Raw genomic sequence first — 16518 nt, 5'->3', positions numbered from 1 at the left:
AGAAAACAGACGTGCTTAGCCATGCCATAGAAACAGACGTGCTAAGCCATGCTATAGAAAACAGACGTGCTTAGCCATGCTATAGAAAACAGACGTGCTTAGCCATGCTATAGAAAACAGACGTGCTTAGCCATGCTATAGAAAACAGATGTGCTAAGCCATGCTATAGAAAACAGACGTGCTTAGCCATGCCATATAAACAGACGTGCTTAGCCATGCTATAGAAAACACACATGCTTAGCCATGCCATATAAACAGACGTGCTTAGCCATGCCATAGAAAACAGACGTGCTTAGCCATGCCATAGAAAACAGACGTGCTTAACCATGCTATAGAAAACAGACGTGCTTAGCCATGCTATAGAAAACAGACGTGCTTAGCCATGCCATATAAACAGACGTGCTTAGCCATGCTATAGAAAACAGACGTGTTTAGCCATGCTATAGAAAACAGACGTGCTTAGCGATAAATAGAAAACAGACGTGCTTAACCTTGCCATAGGAAACAGACGTGCTTAGCCATGCCATAGAAAACAGACGTGCTTAGCCATGCCATAGAAAACAGACATGCTTAGACATAGAAAAAGGAAGAAAACAATATTTATTTATTTTTATTTATTTATTTCACCTTTATTTAATCAGGTAGGCTAGTTGAGAACAAGTTCTCATTTGCAACTGCGACCTGGCCAAGATAAAGCGTAGCAATTCGACACATACAACAACAGAGTTACACATGGAATAAACAAAACATACAGTCAATAATACAGTAGAACAAAAGAAAACAAAAAGTCTATATACAGTGAGTGCAAATGAGGTAAGTTAAGGAAATAAATAGGCCATGGTGGCGAAGTAATTACAGTATAGCAATTAAACACTGGAATGGTAGATCGGCAGAAGATGAATGTGCAGGTAGAGATACTGGGGTGCAAAAGAGCAAAATAAATAAATAACAGTATGGGGATGAGGTAGCTGGATGGGCTATTTACAGATAGGCTAAGTACAGGTGCAGTGATCTGTAAACTGCTCCGACAGCTGGTGCTTAAAGCTAGTGAGGGAGATGTGAGTCTCCAGCTTCAGAGATTTTTGCAATTCGTTCCAGTCATGGGCAGCAGAGAACTGGAAGGAAAGACAACCAAAGGAGGGATTGGCTTTCGGGGTGACCAGTGAGATATACCTGCTGGAGCGCGTTCTGCGAGTGGGTGCTGCTATGGTGACCAGTGAGCTGAGATAAGGCGGGGCTTTACCTAGCAGAGACTTGTAGATAACCTGTAGCCAGTGGGTTTGGCGACGAGTATGAAGCGAGGGCCAACCAACGAGAGAGTACAGGTCGCAATGGTGGGTAGTGTATGGGGCTTTGGTGACAAAACGGATGGCACTGTGATAGACTGCATCCAGTTTTTTTAGTAGAGTGTTGGAGGCTATTTTATAGATGATGTCACCGAAGTCGAGGATCGGTAGGATGGTCAGTTTTACGAGGGTATGTTTGGCAGCATGAGTGAAGGATGCTTTGTTGCGATATAGGAAGCCGATTCTAGATTTAATTTTGGATTGGAGATGCTTAATGTGAGTCTGGAAGGAGAGTTTACAGTCTAACCAGACACCCAGGTACAGTATGTGGAGTTGTCCACGTATTCTAAGTCAGAGCCGTCCAGAGTAGTGATGCTGGACGGGTGAGCAGGTGTGCGCAGCGATCGATTGATAAGCATGCATTTAGTTTTACTTGCGTTTAAGAGCAGTTGGAGGTCAGGGAAGGAGGATTTTATGGCATTGAAGCTCGTCTGGAGGTTAGTTAACACAGTGTCCAAGGAGGGGCCAGAAGTATACAGAATGGTGTCATCTGCGTAGAGGTGGATCAGAGAATCACCAGCAGCAAGAGCAACATCATTGATGTATTCAGAAAAGAGAGTCGACCCGAGAATTGAACCCTGTGGCACACCCATAGAGACTGTCAGAGGTCCAGACAACAGGCCCTCCGATTTGACACACTGAACTATCAGAGAAGTAGTTGGTAAACCAGGCGAGGCAATCATTTGAGAAACCAAGGCTGTCGAGTCTGCCAATAAGAATGTTGTGATTGACAGAGTCGAAAGCCTTGGCCAGGTCGATGAATACGGCTGCATAGTAATGTCTCTTATCGATGGCGGTTACGATATCGTTTAGGACCTTGAACGTGGCTGAGGTGCACCCATGACCAGCTCTGAAACCAGATTGCATAGCGGAGAAGGTACGGGCCCTGGACAGAAGTAATGTACTATACAGTGAATTGGGTGCCATTTCAGACACAGCCCCACTCTTTGTGTTGATACAGAGAATGTTTTGTCAAGATGAAAACAGACTACAAATGCCTTTTCTTGGAGCTTCCAGTAGGGTAAAGTTAATTTCCAAACTCACAACTGCCTCCATATTAACCAACTCTGAGCACTGTGGGGTGTATTCATAAAACCCTCGATTTTCTGCTTTTTTAAACAGGCTAATAGCCCAAGTGAATGGCAGTAAACTTATTCTAGACTGCTATTATTTACTATTCCATGCTTTAGTTAAAGTAATGAAGCAGGTATCAATCCAATGCATATTACTTTTCTATAGGTTTTAATAAACACTGTTATTTCTGGTTTAACAAATGCCAGTAGGCTACTGTAGGTTACCTTTTGGGCTCCTGAGTGGTGCAGCGGTCTAAGGCACTGCATCTCAGTGCAAGATGCGTCACTTCAGTCCCAGGTTCAAATCCAGGCTGTATCACACCCGGCTGTGATTGGGAGTCCCATAGGGCGGTGCACAATTGGCCCAGCGTCGTCCGGGTTTGGCCGGTGTAGGCCTTCATTGTAAAGAATATTTTTTTCTTAACTAGTTAAATAAAGGTTAAATAAAAAACAATATATCCCATGTTACAGTTCCTCTCTCCAAACCAAACAGTTAAACTGCAGGTACTAGCACTCTCCTGGACTTTTTTTTATTTTATTGAACCTTTATTTAACTTATTATATCTTATTATATCTAATATTATATCTAAGACAGTACTTTTGGCTGTAGATAGGTATGCAGGTGGGCTACTAAGTGTTTGAGTACACACTCTCTGCAACTAAAACACTGAGCGCACACTTCTTTTGGTCTCTCTAACAAGGTGCTATAGTTTTTTTTTCTTCAAGGAGAAAAGAAGCAGAGGGAGCGTCCTCATTTGCATACCCATCTGTTATTTTCACTTATAGCTGGTGTTACCTTTTCCGTTATAGCTGGTGGGAAAACTAATTGACAGTCTTAAGTTTATTTGCGGTGCAGAATTCTTCCCTTTTTTTAACCCGCGTTCGGTCTTTATAAATGCACAATCCGACGATGATTAATAACAACATGTTTCCAGGCGATGCCAGAGGAGAGCAGCGTGCAAAGTTATTTCAGTCAAAAAACTGATGTGTGAGCAAACAAATTAAAGAGCTTGTCAAAATGCATCTATACCACAGGGGCTTGCTAATACTGTTCTCCCCATGCAAGGCTTTGTCTATTGAATAAACTTAAAGCCAGACTCAGTAAGTCTCATTTACATATTTAGTATTCATGAAATATCAAACTGTCTTGGCGACAAAACAAAACCAGTCAAGACATAATGTAAACAAATCCAGGCCAGACATAATGTAAACAAATCCAGGCCAGACATAATGTAAACTAAACCAGGCCAGACATAATGTAAACTAAACCAGGCCAGACATAATGTAAACAAATCCAGGCCAGACATAATGTAAACAAATCCAGTCAAGACATAATGTAAACAAATCCAAGCCAGACAAAATGTAAACAAACCCAGGCCAGATATAATGTCAACAAACCCAGGCAAGACATAATGTAAACAAATCCAGGCCAGACATAATGTAAACAAACCCAAGCCAGATATAATGTCAACAAACCCAGGCAAGACATAATGTAAACAAATCCAGGCCAGACATAATGTAAACAAACCCAGGCCAGACGTCATAACCTGCTTTATCTGAGATTTCTCAAGAGGCTGCTGGGCCAGCCACCCTTCCATCAGTCAGTATCACACAGCTTGTGTTCTCGTTTGCTTGTAGCCTACAAGCATGTAAGGTACTCTACTGTATTGTAACATGTTCATTTACAAGTGGAGTCAGCTATGAATGTTACAGCAGTTTACATTATTACTTAAAGCCAGACAGAGTCAGTAAGTCATGTCATCTGCATTTAATCATTCTAGCAGTTAATTGCTTTAGGCCAGTAACCGAAAGGTCACTGGTTCGAATCCCCGAGCCGACTAGGTGAAATATCTGTCTATGCCCTTGAGCAAGGCACTTAAACCTAATTGCTACTGTAAGTTGCTCTGGATAAGAGCGTCTGCACAATGACTAAAATGTAAATGTTGGCCGCCTACTGCGGTGCAACGGTGGCGCCGTTATCAAAGGTAAGGAGGATACCTCGTCAGTTGTACAACTGAATGCCTTCAACTGAAATATGTAATCTGCATTTAACCCAACCCTTCTGAATCAGAGGTGCAGGGATATTGCCTTAATCGACATCCACGTCTTCGGCGCCCTTGCTCAGGGGCAGAAAGACATATAGACACATAAACTACTAGCCGACTAACAACTCCAGCAAAGTTTGCAACTAACATGCTGACCAGTGCGCATGTAGATTTTTTTCCACCCACACCAGATGCAATCAAATCAAATGTTGTTTGTGTTATGTGCCTCCTAAGAGGAGGGAGGTGCAGGAGTCAGGAGCAGGAGAGCAAGGAAGTCCCAGTAGCAAAATCGTTTATTAGAAGTCCCAAACTACAAAACAACAGGTGGAGGAACACGCCCAAACGAAGTCGCCACACACAGGGAATAAACGCAACACAAGGAGGAGACGTCTTGGACGTCTTGGACGTCTCTACTCTCTTAAACAGTCCAAAACGGTACAACGACCGTGAGAAAAAAAAACCTTGTGGCGCAAACACGCATCTCTAACAGTAAAAACAGCAAATAATCCCGCACAAAGAATAGCAGGCAGCGGAGGTTAATAAACCCACCGAATTAAACTAATAGGACACAGGTGTAAAGAAAAACCAGACAGACACAAACGAAAAGGGAAAATTAATCGGTGGCAGCTAGTAGGCCGGCGACGACGACCGCCGAGCACCGGCCGAATAGGGAGAGTCGTGACAGTGCCCACCCGATGCGTGGCTCCCGCAGTACGCCGACGCCGGCCTCGAGGACGACCCAGAGGACGAGGCACAGGGCGATCTGGATGGAGGCGGGTGAAACTCACTCAGCAGAGATGGATCCAAGACGTCCTCCACCGGCACCCAGCATCTCTCCTCCGGACTGTACCCCTCCCAATCCACGAGGTACGGCAGGCCCCTCACCCACGCCTGGAATCCAGTATGGATCGCACTGTGTACGCCGGAGCCCCCTCGATGTCCAGGGGGGGAGGCGGAGGGACCTCCCGTACCTCAGCTTCTTGAAGCGGACTAGCTACCACCGGCCTGAGGAGAGACAAATTAAACGAGGGGTTAATACGGTAATAAGGGAGAGCTATAACCTATAACACACATTGTTTATTCTCCTCAGGACTTTAAATGGCCCCACAAATCGCGGACCCAGCTTCCGGCAGGGCAGGCGGAGGGGCAGGTTTCGGGTCGAGAGCCAGACCCGGTCCCCCGGTGCGAACACCGGGGCCTCACTGCGGTGGGGGTCAGCGCTGGCTTTCTGGGCGTCCTCCCAGGTCTCCCTCGAGCGCTTCACCCATTCCTCCACCATCGGAGCCTCGGTCTGGCTCTGATGCCATGGTACCAGGACTGGCTGATACCCCAACACGCACTGAAAGGGCGAAATGTTAGTTGAGGAGTGGCGGAGTGAGTTCCGGGCCATCTCTGCCCATGGAACATACCTCGCCCACTCCCCTGGCCGGTCCTTGCAATACAACCGCAGAAACCTACCCACATCCTGGTTTACTCTCTCCACCTGCCCATTACTCTCGGGGTGAAAACCCAAGGTAAGGCTGACCGAGACCCCCAGACGTTCCATGGGGATCCCGATCAGAAACTATGTCCTCAGGCACCCCGTAGTGCCAGAAGACGTGAGTAAACAGGGCCTCCGCAGTCTGTAGGGCCGTAGGGAGACCGGGCAAAGGGAGGAGACGACAGGACTTAGAAATCTGATCCACAATGACCAGGATCGTGGTGTTGCCCTGGGATGGAGGAAGATCGGTCAGGAAGTCCTCCGACAGGTGTGACCAAGGCCACTGTGGAACGGGGAGGGGTTGTAACTTCCCTCTGGGCACGTGCCTAGGAGCCTTGCACTGAGCGCACACTGAACAGGAGGAGACATAAACCCTCACTAAAGTGGAACCCTCACTAAAGCTAAAGTGGACCACCAGTACTTTCCACTAAGGCTTCGCACCGTCCTATCGATACCCGGAGGGGAGGGTAACGTGTGAGCCCACCGAATCAACCTGTCGCAAACACCAAGCGGGACGTACTTCCGTCCGGACACTGAGGTGGAGTAGGTTCTAACCGAGATGCCCGCTCAATGTTCACTTCCCACACCACCGGTGCCACCAGACAAGAGGCCGGAAGTATGGGAGTGGGATCGATGGACCGCTCCTCTGTATCATACAGACGGGACAGTGTGTCTTCCTTAGCGTTCTGGGAACCTGGTCTATACGATATCGTAAATCTGAATCAGGTGAAATACATAGCCCACCTTGCCTGGCGGGGGTTCAGTCTCCTCGCCGCCCGGATGTACTCCACGGTGGTCGGTGGTCGGTCCAGATGAGGAAAGGGTGTTGAGCCCCCTCAAGCCAATGTCTCCACATCTTCAAAATGTTTACGACAACCTGCAACTCCCGGTCCCCCACGTCATAGTTTCGCTCCGCCGGGCTGAGCTCGAAAAGAAAGCGCAGTGGCGAAGCTTCAGTGGCGCGCCCGAGCGCTGTGATAGCACGGCTCCAATCCCAGCCTCGGATGCGTCCACCTCCACTATGAATGCCACAGAGGGATCCGGATGAGCCAACACGAGAGCCTTGGTAAACAGAGTCTTCAAGCAACAAAACGCTCTGTCCGCTTCAGCCGACCACCGCAGACGCACCGGTCCCCCCTTCAGCAGTGAGGTAATGGGAGCAGCCACCTGCCCAAAACCCAGGCTAAACCTCCGGTAGTAATTGGCAAACCCTAACAACCGCTGCACCTCCTTTACCGTGGTGGGAGTCGGCCAATTACGCGCGGCTGCAATGCAGTCACACTCCATCACCAACCCTGATGTGGAAATGCGATACACCAGGAAGGAGACGGCCTGTTGGGAGAACAAGCATTTCTCAGCCTTGACGTACAGGTCCTTGACCAACAGTTGCCCAAGTACCCTGCGCACCAGAGACACATGCGCGGCGCGTGTGGCGGAATATATCAGAATGTCATCGATATAAGCCACCACACCCTGCCCGTGCAGGTCCCTGAGAATCTCGTCTACAAAAGATTGGAAGACGGCTGGAACATTCTTCAACCCGTACGGCATGACGAGGTACTCATAATGGCCGGATGTGGTACTAAACTCTGTCTTTCACTTGTCTCCCTCCAGGATATGCACCAAGTTATACGCGCTCCTGAGATCCAGTTTTGTGAAGAAGCGTGCTCTGTGAAATGACTCAATCGCCATGGCGATGAGAGGTAGCGGGTAACTGTACCCCACTTTAATGGAATTTAGACCTCTATAGTCAATGCACAGACGCAGACCTCCCTCCTTCTTCACAAAAAAAGAAACTTGGAGGCGGGTGACGTGGAGGGTCGAATGTACCCCTGCCTCAGAGATTCAGAGACATATGTTTCCATAACCACCGTCTCCTCCTGTGACAGGGGATACACGTGACTCCTGGGAAGTGCGGCGTTTACCAGGAGGTTTATCGCACAATCCCCTCGTCGATGAGATGGTAATTGGGTCGCCCTCTTTTTACAGAAGGCGTTAGCCAAATCGGCATATTCAGGGGGAATGCGCACGGTGGAGATTTGGTCTGGACTCTCCACCGTCGTTGCACCGATGGAAACTCCCACACACCTACCTGAGCACTCCTCTGACCACCCCTTTTGAACCCTCTGTTGTCATAAAATAGTGGGGTTGTGAAAGGCCAACCAGGTAATCCCCAGCACCACCGGAAACGCAGGAGAATCAATGAGGAAGAGACTTATTCTCTCCTCATGACCCCCCTGTGTAACCATGTCCAGTGGAGCCGTGGCCTTCCTGACCACCCCTGGCCCTAATGGTCGACTATCTAGGGAGTGCACATGGAAGGGTTTGTCCATCTGAACCAGGGGAATCCCTAACCTATGCGCGAAACTGTGGTCTATAAAATTCCCCGCTGCGCCTGAATCTACTAGCGCCTTATGCTGGGAATGGGGGGAAAAACTCAGGGAAAGAAATCAACACATACATGTGACCAACAAGGGGCTCTGGGTGAGCCTGGAGCCCGAACAGTGCACGGCCTGCTGTCTCGACTCCCAGACGAGCTCCTCCAGCACTCAGTCAGTGGGTGTTTACAGGATCCACCTTTTATTCTTGTTATGTTGACATCTTTCTCAACCATTCCTCTAACACAACACAGCATGTTAATTTATCAACTAGAACGATACCGTTCAGTGCCTCAACCTCCATTAGTCCCTGTTTCTCCCATACAGTGGTTATATTATACATGCAGTATATACAATGGCTTGTGAAAGTATTCACCCCCCTTGGCATTTTTCCTATTTTATTGTCTTACAACCTGGAATTAAAATATATATTTTTTGGGGGGGGGTTGTATCATTTGATTTACACAACATGCCTTCCACTTTGAAGATGCAAAATATGTTTTATTGTGAAACGAACAAGAAATAAGACAAAAAAATGAAAACTTGAGCATGCATAACTATTCCCCCTATACCACAGATTTTCAATTGGATTGAGGTCTGGTCTTTGACTAGACCATTTCAAGACATTTAAATGTTTCCCCTTAAACCACTCGAGTGTTGCTTTAGCAGTATGCTTAGGGTCATTTTCCTGTTGGAAAGTGAACCTCCGTCCCAGTCTCTAATCTCTTGAAGACTGAAACAGGTTTCCCTCAAGAATTTCCCTGTATTTAGCTACATCCATCATTCCTTCAAATCTGACCAGTTTCCCAGTCCCTGCTGATGAAAAACATCCCCACAACATGATGCTGTGCGGATCTCAGTTTACATTGGCGCCTTACGTGCAGTAATGTTTTGATTCCAAAACATCCAGTGATTTTGCAGAAATACTAATAATAAACATTGATAAAAGATACTAGTGTTATTCACAGAGTTAAAGAGACTTCTCCTTAATGCAACCTCTGTGTCAGATTTTAAAAAAACTTTACGGAAAAAGCATAATCTGAGAACGGTGCTCAGAACCCAAAACAGCAAGAGGAATAACCGCCATTTTGGAGTCAACAAAGTTAGAAACAACACCATAAATATTCACTTACCTTTGATGATCTTCATCAGAAGGCACTCCCAGGAAACCCAGTTTGACAATAAATGACTGATTTGTTCCATAAAGTTCCATAATTTATGTCCAAATAGCCACTTGTTGTTAGCGTGTTCAGCCCAGTAATCCATCTTCATGAGGCGCGAGCATTTCATCCAGACAAAAACTCGAAAAGTTCCATTACAGTCCTTTAGAAACATGTCAAACGATGTATGGAATCAATCATTAGGATGTTTTTAACATAAAACATCAATAATGTTCCAACCGGAGAATTCCTTTGTCTTCAGAAAGGCACTGGAACAAGAGGTAACTCTGTCGGGAGCGCGTCAATAGACTAAGGCTCTCTGCCAGACCACTGACTCAAACAGGTCCCATGAGCCCCTCCTTTATAGTATAATCCTCATTCAACTTTCAAAAGACGGTTGACATCTAGTGGAAGCCCTGGGAAGTGCAACCTCATCCATATCTCAATGTGTACTCGGTAGGCAAAGCTTTGAAAACTACAAACCTCGGATGTCCCACTTCCTGGTTGGATTTTTCTCAGGTTTTCGCCTGCCATATGAGTCCTGTTATACTCACAGACATCATTCAAACAGTTTTAGAAACTTCAGAGTGTTTTCTATCCAATACTAATATGCAAATATTAGCATCTGGGACAGAGTAGGAGGCAGTTCCCTCTGGGCACGCTATTCATCCAAAAGTGAAAATGCTGCCCCCTATCCCAAAAAGGTAAGCAATGGTTCTTTCTGGCCACTATTCCGTAAAGCCCAGCTCTGTGGTGTACGGCTTAAAGTTGTCCTATGGACAGATATTCTAATCTCCGCTGTGGAGCTTTGCAGCTCCTTCAGGGTTATCTTTGGTCTGTTTGTTGCACTCTCTGATTAATGCCATCCTTGCCTGGTCTGTGACGATTGGTGGGCGGCCCTCACTTGGCAGGTTTGTTGTGGTGCCATATTCTTTCCATTTTTTTAATAATGGATTTAATGGTGCTCCGTGGGATTTTCAAAGTCTCAGATATTTTTTTAATAATCCAACTCTGATCTATATGTCTCCATAACTGCCTTTGACCTGTTTGGAGAGCTCCTTGGTCTTCATGGTGCCACTTGCTTAGTGTTGCAGACTCTGGGGCCTTTCAGAATAGGTGTATATATACTGAGCTCATGTGACAGATCATGTGACACTTAGATTGCACACAGGTGGACTTTATTTAACTAATAATGTGACTTCTGAAGGTAATTGGTTGCACCCGATCTTATTTAGGGGCTTCATAGCAAAGGGGGTGAACACATATGCACGTACCACTTATCCGTTTATTTATTTATTTTTTATTTTTTTATTTCACTTCACCAATTTGGACTATTTTGTGTATGTCCAGTACATGAAATCCAAATAAAAATAAATTTAAATTACAGGTTGTAATGCAACAAATTAGGAAAAACGCCAAGGTGGATGAATACTTTTGCAAGTTGCTGTACAAGTCCTTAACCAACAATGCAGTTTTAAGAAAAAAAGTGTTACGTATTTACTAAAATAAACTGAAGTAAAAAAATATACAAAAAAAGAATGATCAGTGTGGCGGATGTGTTGTTGCCTACCTTTACCACATGGGGGCGGCCCGTCAGGAAGTCCAGGATCCAGTTGCAGACGGAGGTGTTTAGTCCCAGGGTCATTAGCTTAGTGATGAGCTTTGTGGGCACTGTGGTGTTGAATGCTGAGCTCTAGTCAATGAACGGCATTCTCACATAGGTGTTCCTTTAGTCCAGGTGGGAAAGGGCAGTGTGGAGTGCAATACAGATTGCATCATCTGATGTGAGCCATGACCAGCCTTTCAATATCTCGTTTATTTGGAAAGATGGTGGTGGTGGCAGAGTGCTACAGACACTGTGCATAAATTACTTTCTATCGACTACGCAGGTTCTGACATTTTGGGTGGTGTTGGGACTGGTGAGTGGCGTCCATCTTAAGGGACATTGTTTTGGCTGATTGTTTGGGAGGCCCAGCGGACAGCCATAAAAGGTTGTCTGTGAGCGATCCGAGCGTCTGTGAGCGGTCCTGGCGTCTGTGAGCAATCCAAGCGTCTTGCTTTCTTACCCTGGCTGACTTATGTGGAGCAGCTCACTAACCCCTTGACCTTTGACCCCTATCCTCTGACCCCTCTAACCCTGTCCAATGGTGATGGGGCCCTCTTTTGAAGAAACGTTGTAGCACAGGCTTGGTAGATATACCAACTCAGTGGCCTGTCTGCCCTGAGATTGGAAGTTTTGGGAGTACAACCCCGACCCGATGCATCTCTTCTTGGCACTCAGCATTAAGGAGATAGGGGTACGTGCTACAGAAACAGGCAGATAACTAGTAAATCTAGTTCTGTAGATGTAGATGCACTTTATTGTGGCAAAAGTTAGACTACATGTTCTTATCTAAATATATATATATATATTTTTTTTCAATGATCAGACAGAGGCCTGGGTTTTCCAGGCAGATCGGAAATGAGACTGTAAGGTGTTATTTTTGTGTGAAATGCCACTACAATGAGGCACTGTTATTTCGGATTTTATTTAGCTGCGAATTAAATATTTGCACCTCTGGATATATTTTCACACGCTGCTTTTATGCTATTGTTAATAGCACTTCCTTGTCACAGTGACTTGGTTAAGAGAACACTCTCGTCTCTTTCCTCTTACCCCAGCATAAAAACGAATTCCTTTTGTTTCTGTGCACTGAGGAGTGAAGAGCAATTGATGTCAACATTGCATCCTATTGGTTCAAAAGGCTAAAACTCAAGGGGTGTTTTTTTTCTCTCTTATATTATTTTTGCTGTCAAAAACCAAGGTTTGTTTCCTTCCTTGTCTCTGTTGCCAAGCTATTAAAAGCTGCGTCTCTCTGTAGACCTAGGGGGTCATTAGTCTGGGTTACTTTCTCACAATAGCAATCACCCATTGGTTATCCTTTATTTTCAGCTCTACCTCATGTGCCGTTACAACTTAGGGGAATAGTAGTGAGTGTGGCCTGGTAAGGGAAATGTTGCGCTCTGGTCTGGTCTCCACTCTATTCCCTAACATTGCCCGTCAACTCCATACCGTGCGTTTGAATTCCAGAATGTTCCCCAGTATTCCCTCCTCCCTGTCCCTACTCTCTCCCCCTCCCCCCGCCCTCTGTCTCCACTGCAGCTAGCAGAAACACATTACCCACAACTCCCCACGTCCTGTCATTCTCCAACTGTTGGAGGGTTTTAGCATCTCACTTTGAATGGCATCTGTACTGACGCACTTTCTTTCCATCCCTCCTTTCTCTCTCTCTCTCTCTCCGTCCATTTGGGGAACAGGTATGATGAGTCATCCCCCCATTCCTATCGCGGAGCTGGCTGAACACACGGATCTTCTCAAAGCCAACGACAACCTGAAACTCTCCCAGGAGTATGAGGTGAGTGGGCTAGTCTCTGGTGAGGTGGAATGGTGTAGGGGGACATTTTCTCTAGATGCTGATCTTGAATCAGTTGGGTGTTTTTCCAACTAATGGTTGAGGTTAGGTTTGGGGCAGGGGAAGCTGATCCTAGATCTGTACGTAGGGAAAGGTTTTTACCTTTCTTCTTAGTGAATGAATTGTCTCTTCATCAACCATCAGTGGCTAATGGCAGATGGCATTGTAGTAGCATGTAATATGATCCAAGTTGGCGTTGTAATATATTGTCATTGTTCCATCACAGCCTCTTCCATTGGGTGCAATATAATGAAACAAGACAGATTCCATTCTATACTTTAAAGGTCCCCAAATGCAATTTCATAATCACACCAGAAATCACTGAGCACTTATTCAGTCCCAATGCGCCTAGTGTCACACCAGTCAACTGTTGGTCTTTCAATCCCCATTAAAACTCTAAGCTGTAGAATAGTGGATCTACACACACATACACTGGCATGGGGTGAGCATATAGCCGAGCTGTCGGAGCCCTGAGTGCAGCCAGAGAAGTTAGAAATGAACCCGATGCTGATTAGAAATAAGGATTGCTGAATCAGCTCTTGTTTGTATACCAGCAACGTCCTCTTCCTGTATCCCCTAAATCACATGGGTCATTCTGGCCAATGGCATCAGAGCTGCACCAGGGGGAGTTGTGGGAATCGTAGTATCACAGAAAAGCCTTGCTGCATGTTGTTGGATGTTGGGATAATGGCTGCTCGTGGCCATACAGTACATCTTCCTCATATATCAATCTGGGTTGGGCCGTGTACCAAATGGACATCCCTTCACACTGGCGAGGCTGAGGAAGAGCAGGGCATTGAGTCGTCAGAACACTTTGGTTCAACTTGAAGTTCTTAATTAATTCATTGTTACTTGCGGCTCCTCTCGCTCTCTCTGGCTCGTTCCTCCTCTCCTCTCCCCACTTGCTCCCCCAAATTGAAAAGTGCAATTGTAATTTTGCTATTTTCTTGATGAATGTCCGCTCATCTGGTCGCCTTCTCTTGCCATGCCAAGACTCTTCTGGCCTGATTGGTTTTCAAGCAGGGCAGGGCGGGTGGGGGGGGGGGGGGGATTGGTTAAAGTTCAGAGCTGCAGTGATGGGGCGGAGTATTAGACACACACACTCATGCCTACAAGAAAGTGTTACTACACACAGAACAATCCCCTCAGGCTTGTGGACGACCAGACAGAGAAAGAGAGAGAAGGGAGGGAGGGAGCAGAGAGAGAAGGGAGGGGAGAGAGAAGGGAGGGAGGGCGGGAGGAGAGAGAGAGAGAGAAGGGAGGGAGGAGAGAGAAGGGCCCCAGAGACAGGATCTCCTTGTACAGGGCTGGCTGCCTGTTGTTTCACTGTAATGACTGCAGGTAAACTGTTACTTCAGGCTCCCATTTTGACTTTATTTATCCCCAATCGCTGTTCACTGCGCCGGGCCCTAACCGAAAACATCCTGCAAGCCAGCGCCAGGAGAGCTCCAGCGCCCGAGAGCGAGCGCCAAATCATAATGGAATACTAAATTACCCTGACAGAAGAATAGAATATTTATCTGTAATTCTGATATTCTGAGCGTGGGCAGCATTTGTCTTGCCAGCAGCATCGGGCCCAGGAACCAGGTTTATTCCCTCTCTCGCTCTCTCTCTCTCTCCCCTAAGGGAAGAGCTGCCACCAACTTCATCAATATTTTTATTACCATTATGCACTGTCTACTTTAATGATCTTGATAAATTAACCTGCACAGACGTTCTTATTTCAAGGCACCGAGCAGCTGCTAATGATGCTGTTGTCCCCCTGTTATTTTTTTCTCTCATGCTCGCTCTCTCTCTCTCTCTCTCTCTCCCTCTCGCTCACTCACTCTCTCTCTCTCTCTCTCTCTCTCTCTCTCTGTCTGTATTGTTGTGTTCCTTTCTGTGCTTTCTCTATGTGTCTTTCTCTCTTCTCCTTTCTGAGGGTGTCTATGTCTGTGTGTCAAATCTAAATCTGAGTGATTGGTTTTTCAAGCAGGGCGGGGTAGGGAGAAGGATAGGAGAGAGAAGGAAGGAAGTGAGGAGAGGAGAGGTGGGAGAAGGGTAGCTTGGTTAAAGTTCCCGGTCTGCAATGCTGGAGCTTCAGGGAGAGGGGCGGAGTATCGTCGGAGACCCGAGAGTGGACATAGCAGGAGTAGCTTGTGTAGTCTCGGAAACAGGAAAACGGTAGGGAAAGAGGCTTGTTCATAGGTGGACGTTATCCTCACTCAAAAGTCTTAGAAGGGACTGCAGGGGTGGAGCTACTAATCCATCAGGTGTCAGCAGCAACACACCCCCTCCCATAATACCCCACCCCCTTTTGATAGGATCTGTCAGTCATCCCCTTGGAAACACCTTTGTGTCAGGGTGAGGGCAGTGGATACCACACTCATTCTATTAGGCATACACTCATTATATTAGACATACACTCATTCTATTAGGCATACACTCATTCTATTAGACATACACTCATTATATTAGACATACACTCATTCTATTAGACATACACTCATTCTATTAGACATACACTCATTCTATTAGACATACACTCATTCTATTAGACATACACTCATTATATTAGACATACACTCATTCTATTAGACATACACTCATTCTATTAGACATACACTCATTATATTAGACATACACTCATTCTATTAGGCATACACTCATTCTATTAGACATACACTCATTATATTAGACATACACTCATTCTATTAGACATACACTCATTCTATTAGACATACACTCATTCTATTAGACATACACTCATTCTATTAGACATACACTCATTCTATTAGACATACACTCATTCTATTAGACATACACTCATTCTATTAGACATACACTCATTCCCGCAAGAGAGCGTTACTACACACAGAACAATCCCCTCAGACTTGGGGATGACCAGATAGAGAAAAAGAGAGAGAATGGAGGGAGGAGAGAGAGAGAGCGAGAGAGAGAGAGAAGGGAGGGAGGGAGGAGAGAGAGAGAGAAGGGAGGGAGGGAGGAGAGAGAAGGGCCCCAGAGACAGGATCTCCTTGTACAGGGCTGGCTGCCTGTTGTTTCACTGTAATGACTGCAGGTAAACTGTTACTTCAGGCTCCCTTTTTGACTTTATTTATCCCCAATCGCTGTTCACTGCGCCGGGCCCTAACCGAAAACATCCTGCAAGCCAGCGCCAGGAGAGCTCCAGCGCCCGAGAGCGAGCGCCAAATCATAATGGAATACTAAATTACCCTGACAGAAGAATAGAATATTTATCTGTAATTCTGATATTCTGAGCGTGGGCAGCATTTGTCTTGCCAGCAGCATCGGGCCCAGGAACCAGGTTTATTCTCTCTCTCTCTCTCTCTCTCTCTCTCTCTCTCTCTCTCTCTCTTTCTTTATTTCTTTCTTTCTTTCTTCCCCGCCCCCCTAAGGGAAGAGCTGCCACCAACTTCATCAATGTTTTTATTACCATTATGCACTGACTGCTTTAATGATCTTGATAAATGACTTGCCTTGTTAAATAAAGGTTAAAAAAAAGGTTAAATAATAATTTTAACCTGCACAGGCGTTCTTATTTCAAGGCACCGAGCAGCTGCTAACGATGCTGTTGTTCCCCT

General features: G+C 46.0%; 1 protein-coding gene across 5 annotated transcripts in view; it reads left to right on the top strand.

The window, feature by feature from the left end:
• LOC139420041 (protein tyrosine phosphatase receptor type Sa) overlaps positions 1-16518 on the top strand; it is a 367333-nt gene that overhangs the window by 312246 nt on the left and 38569 nt on the right. For all 5 annotated transcript variants that reach the window (XM_071170075.1, XM_071169830.1, XM_071169988.1 and 2 more), the window contains one exon: positions 12780-12877. In XM_071170075.1, the coding sequence (XP_071026176.1) occupies positions 12780-12877 (98 nt within the window). The remainder of the gene's footprint in view (positions 1-12779; positions 12878-16518) is intronic.

This window comes from Oncorhynchus clarkii, chromosome 1, assembly GCF_045791955.1.
Source record: "Oncorhynchus clarkii lewisi isolate Uvic-CL-2024 chromosome 1, UVic_Ocla_1.0, whole genome shotgun sequence".
Taxonomy (NCBI): domain Eukaryota; kingdom Metazoa; phylum Chordata; class Actinopteri; order Salmoniformes; family Salmonidae; genus Oncorhynchus; species Oncorhynchus clarkii.
Note: the sequence above shows the minus strand (reverse complement) of the source record. Positions and strands in the feature narration are given on the sequence as shown.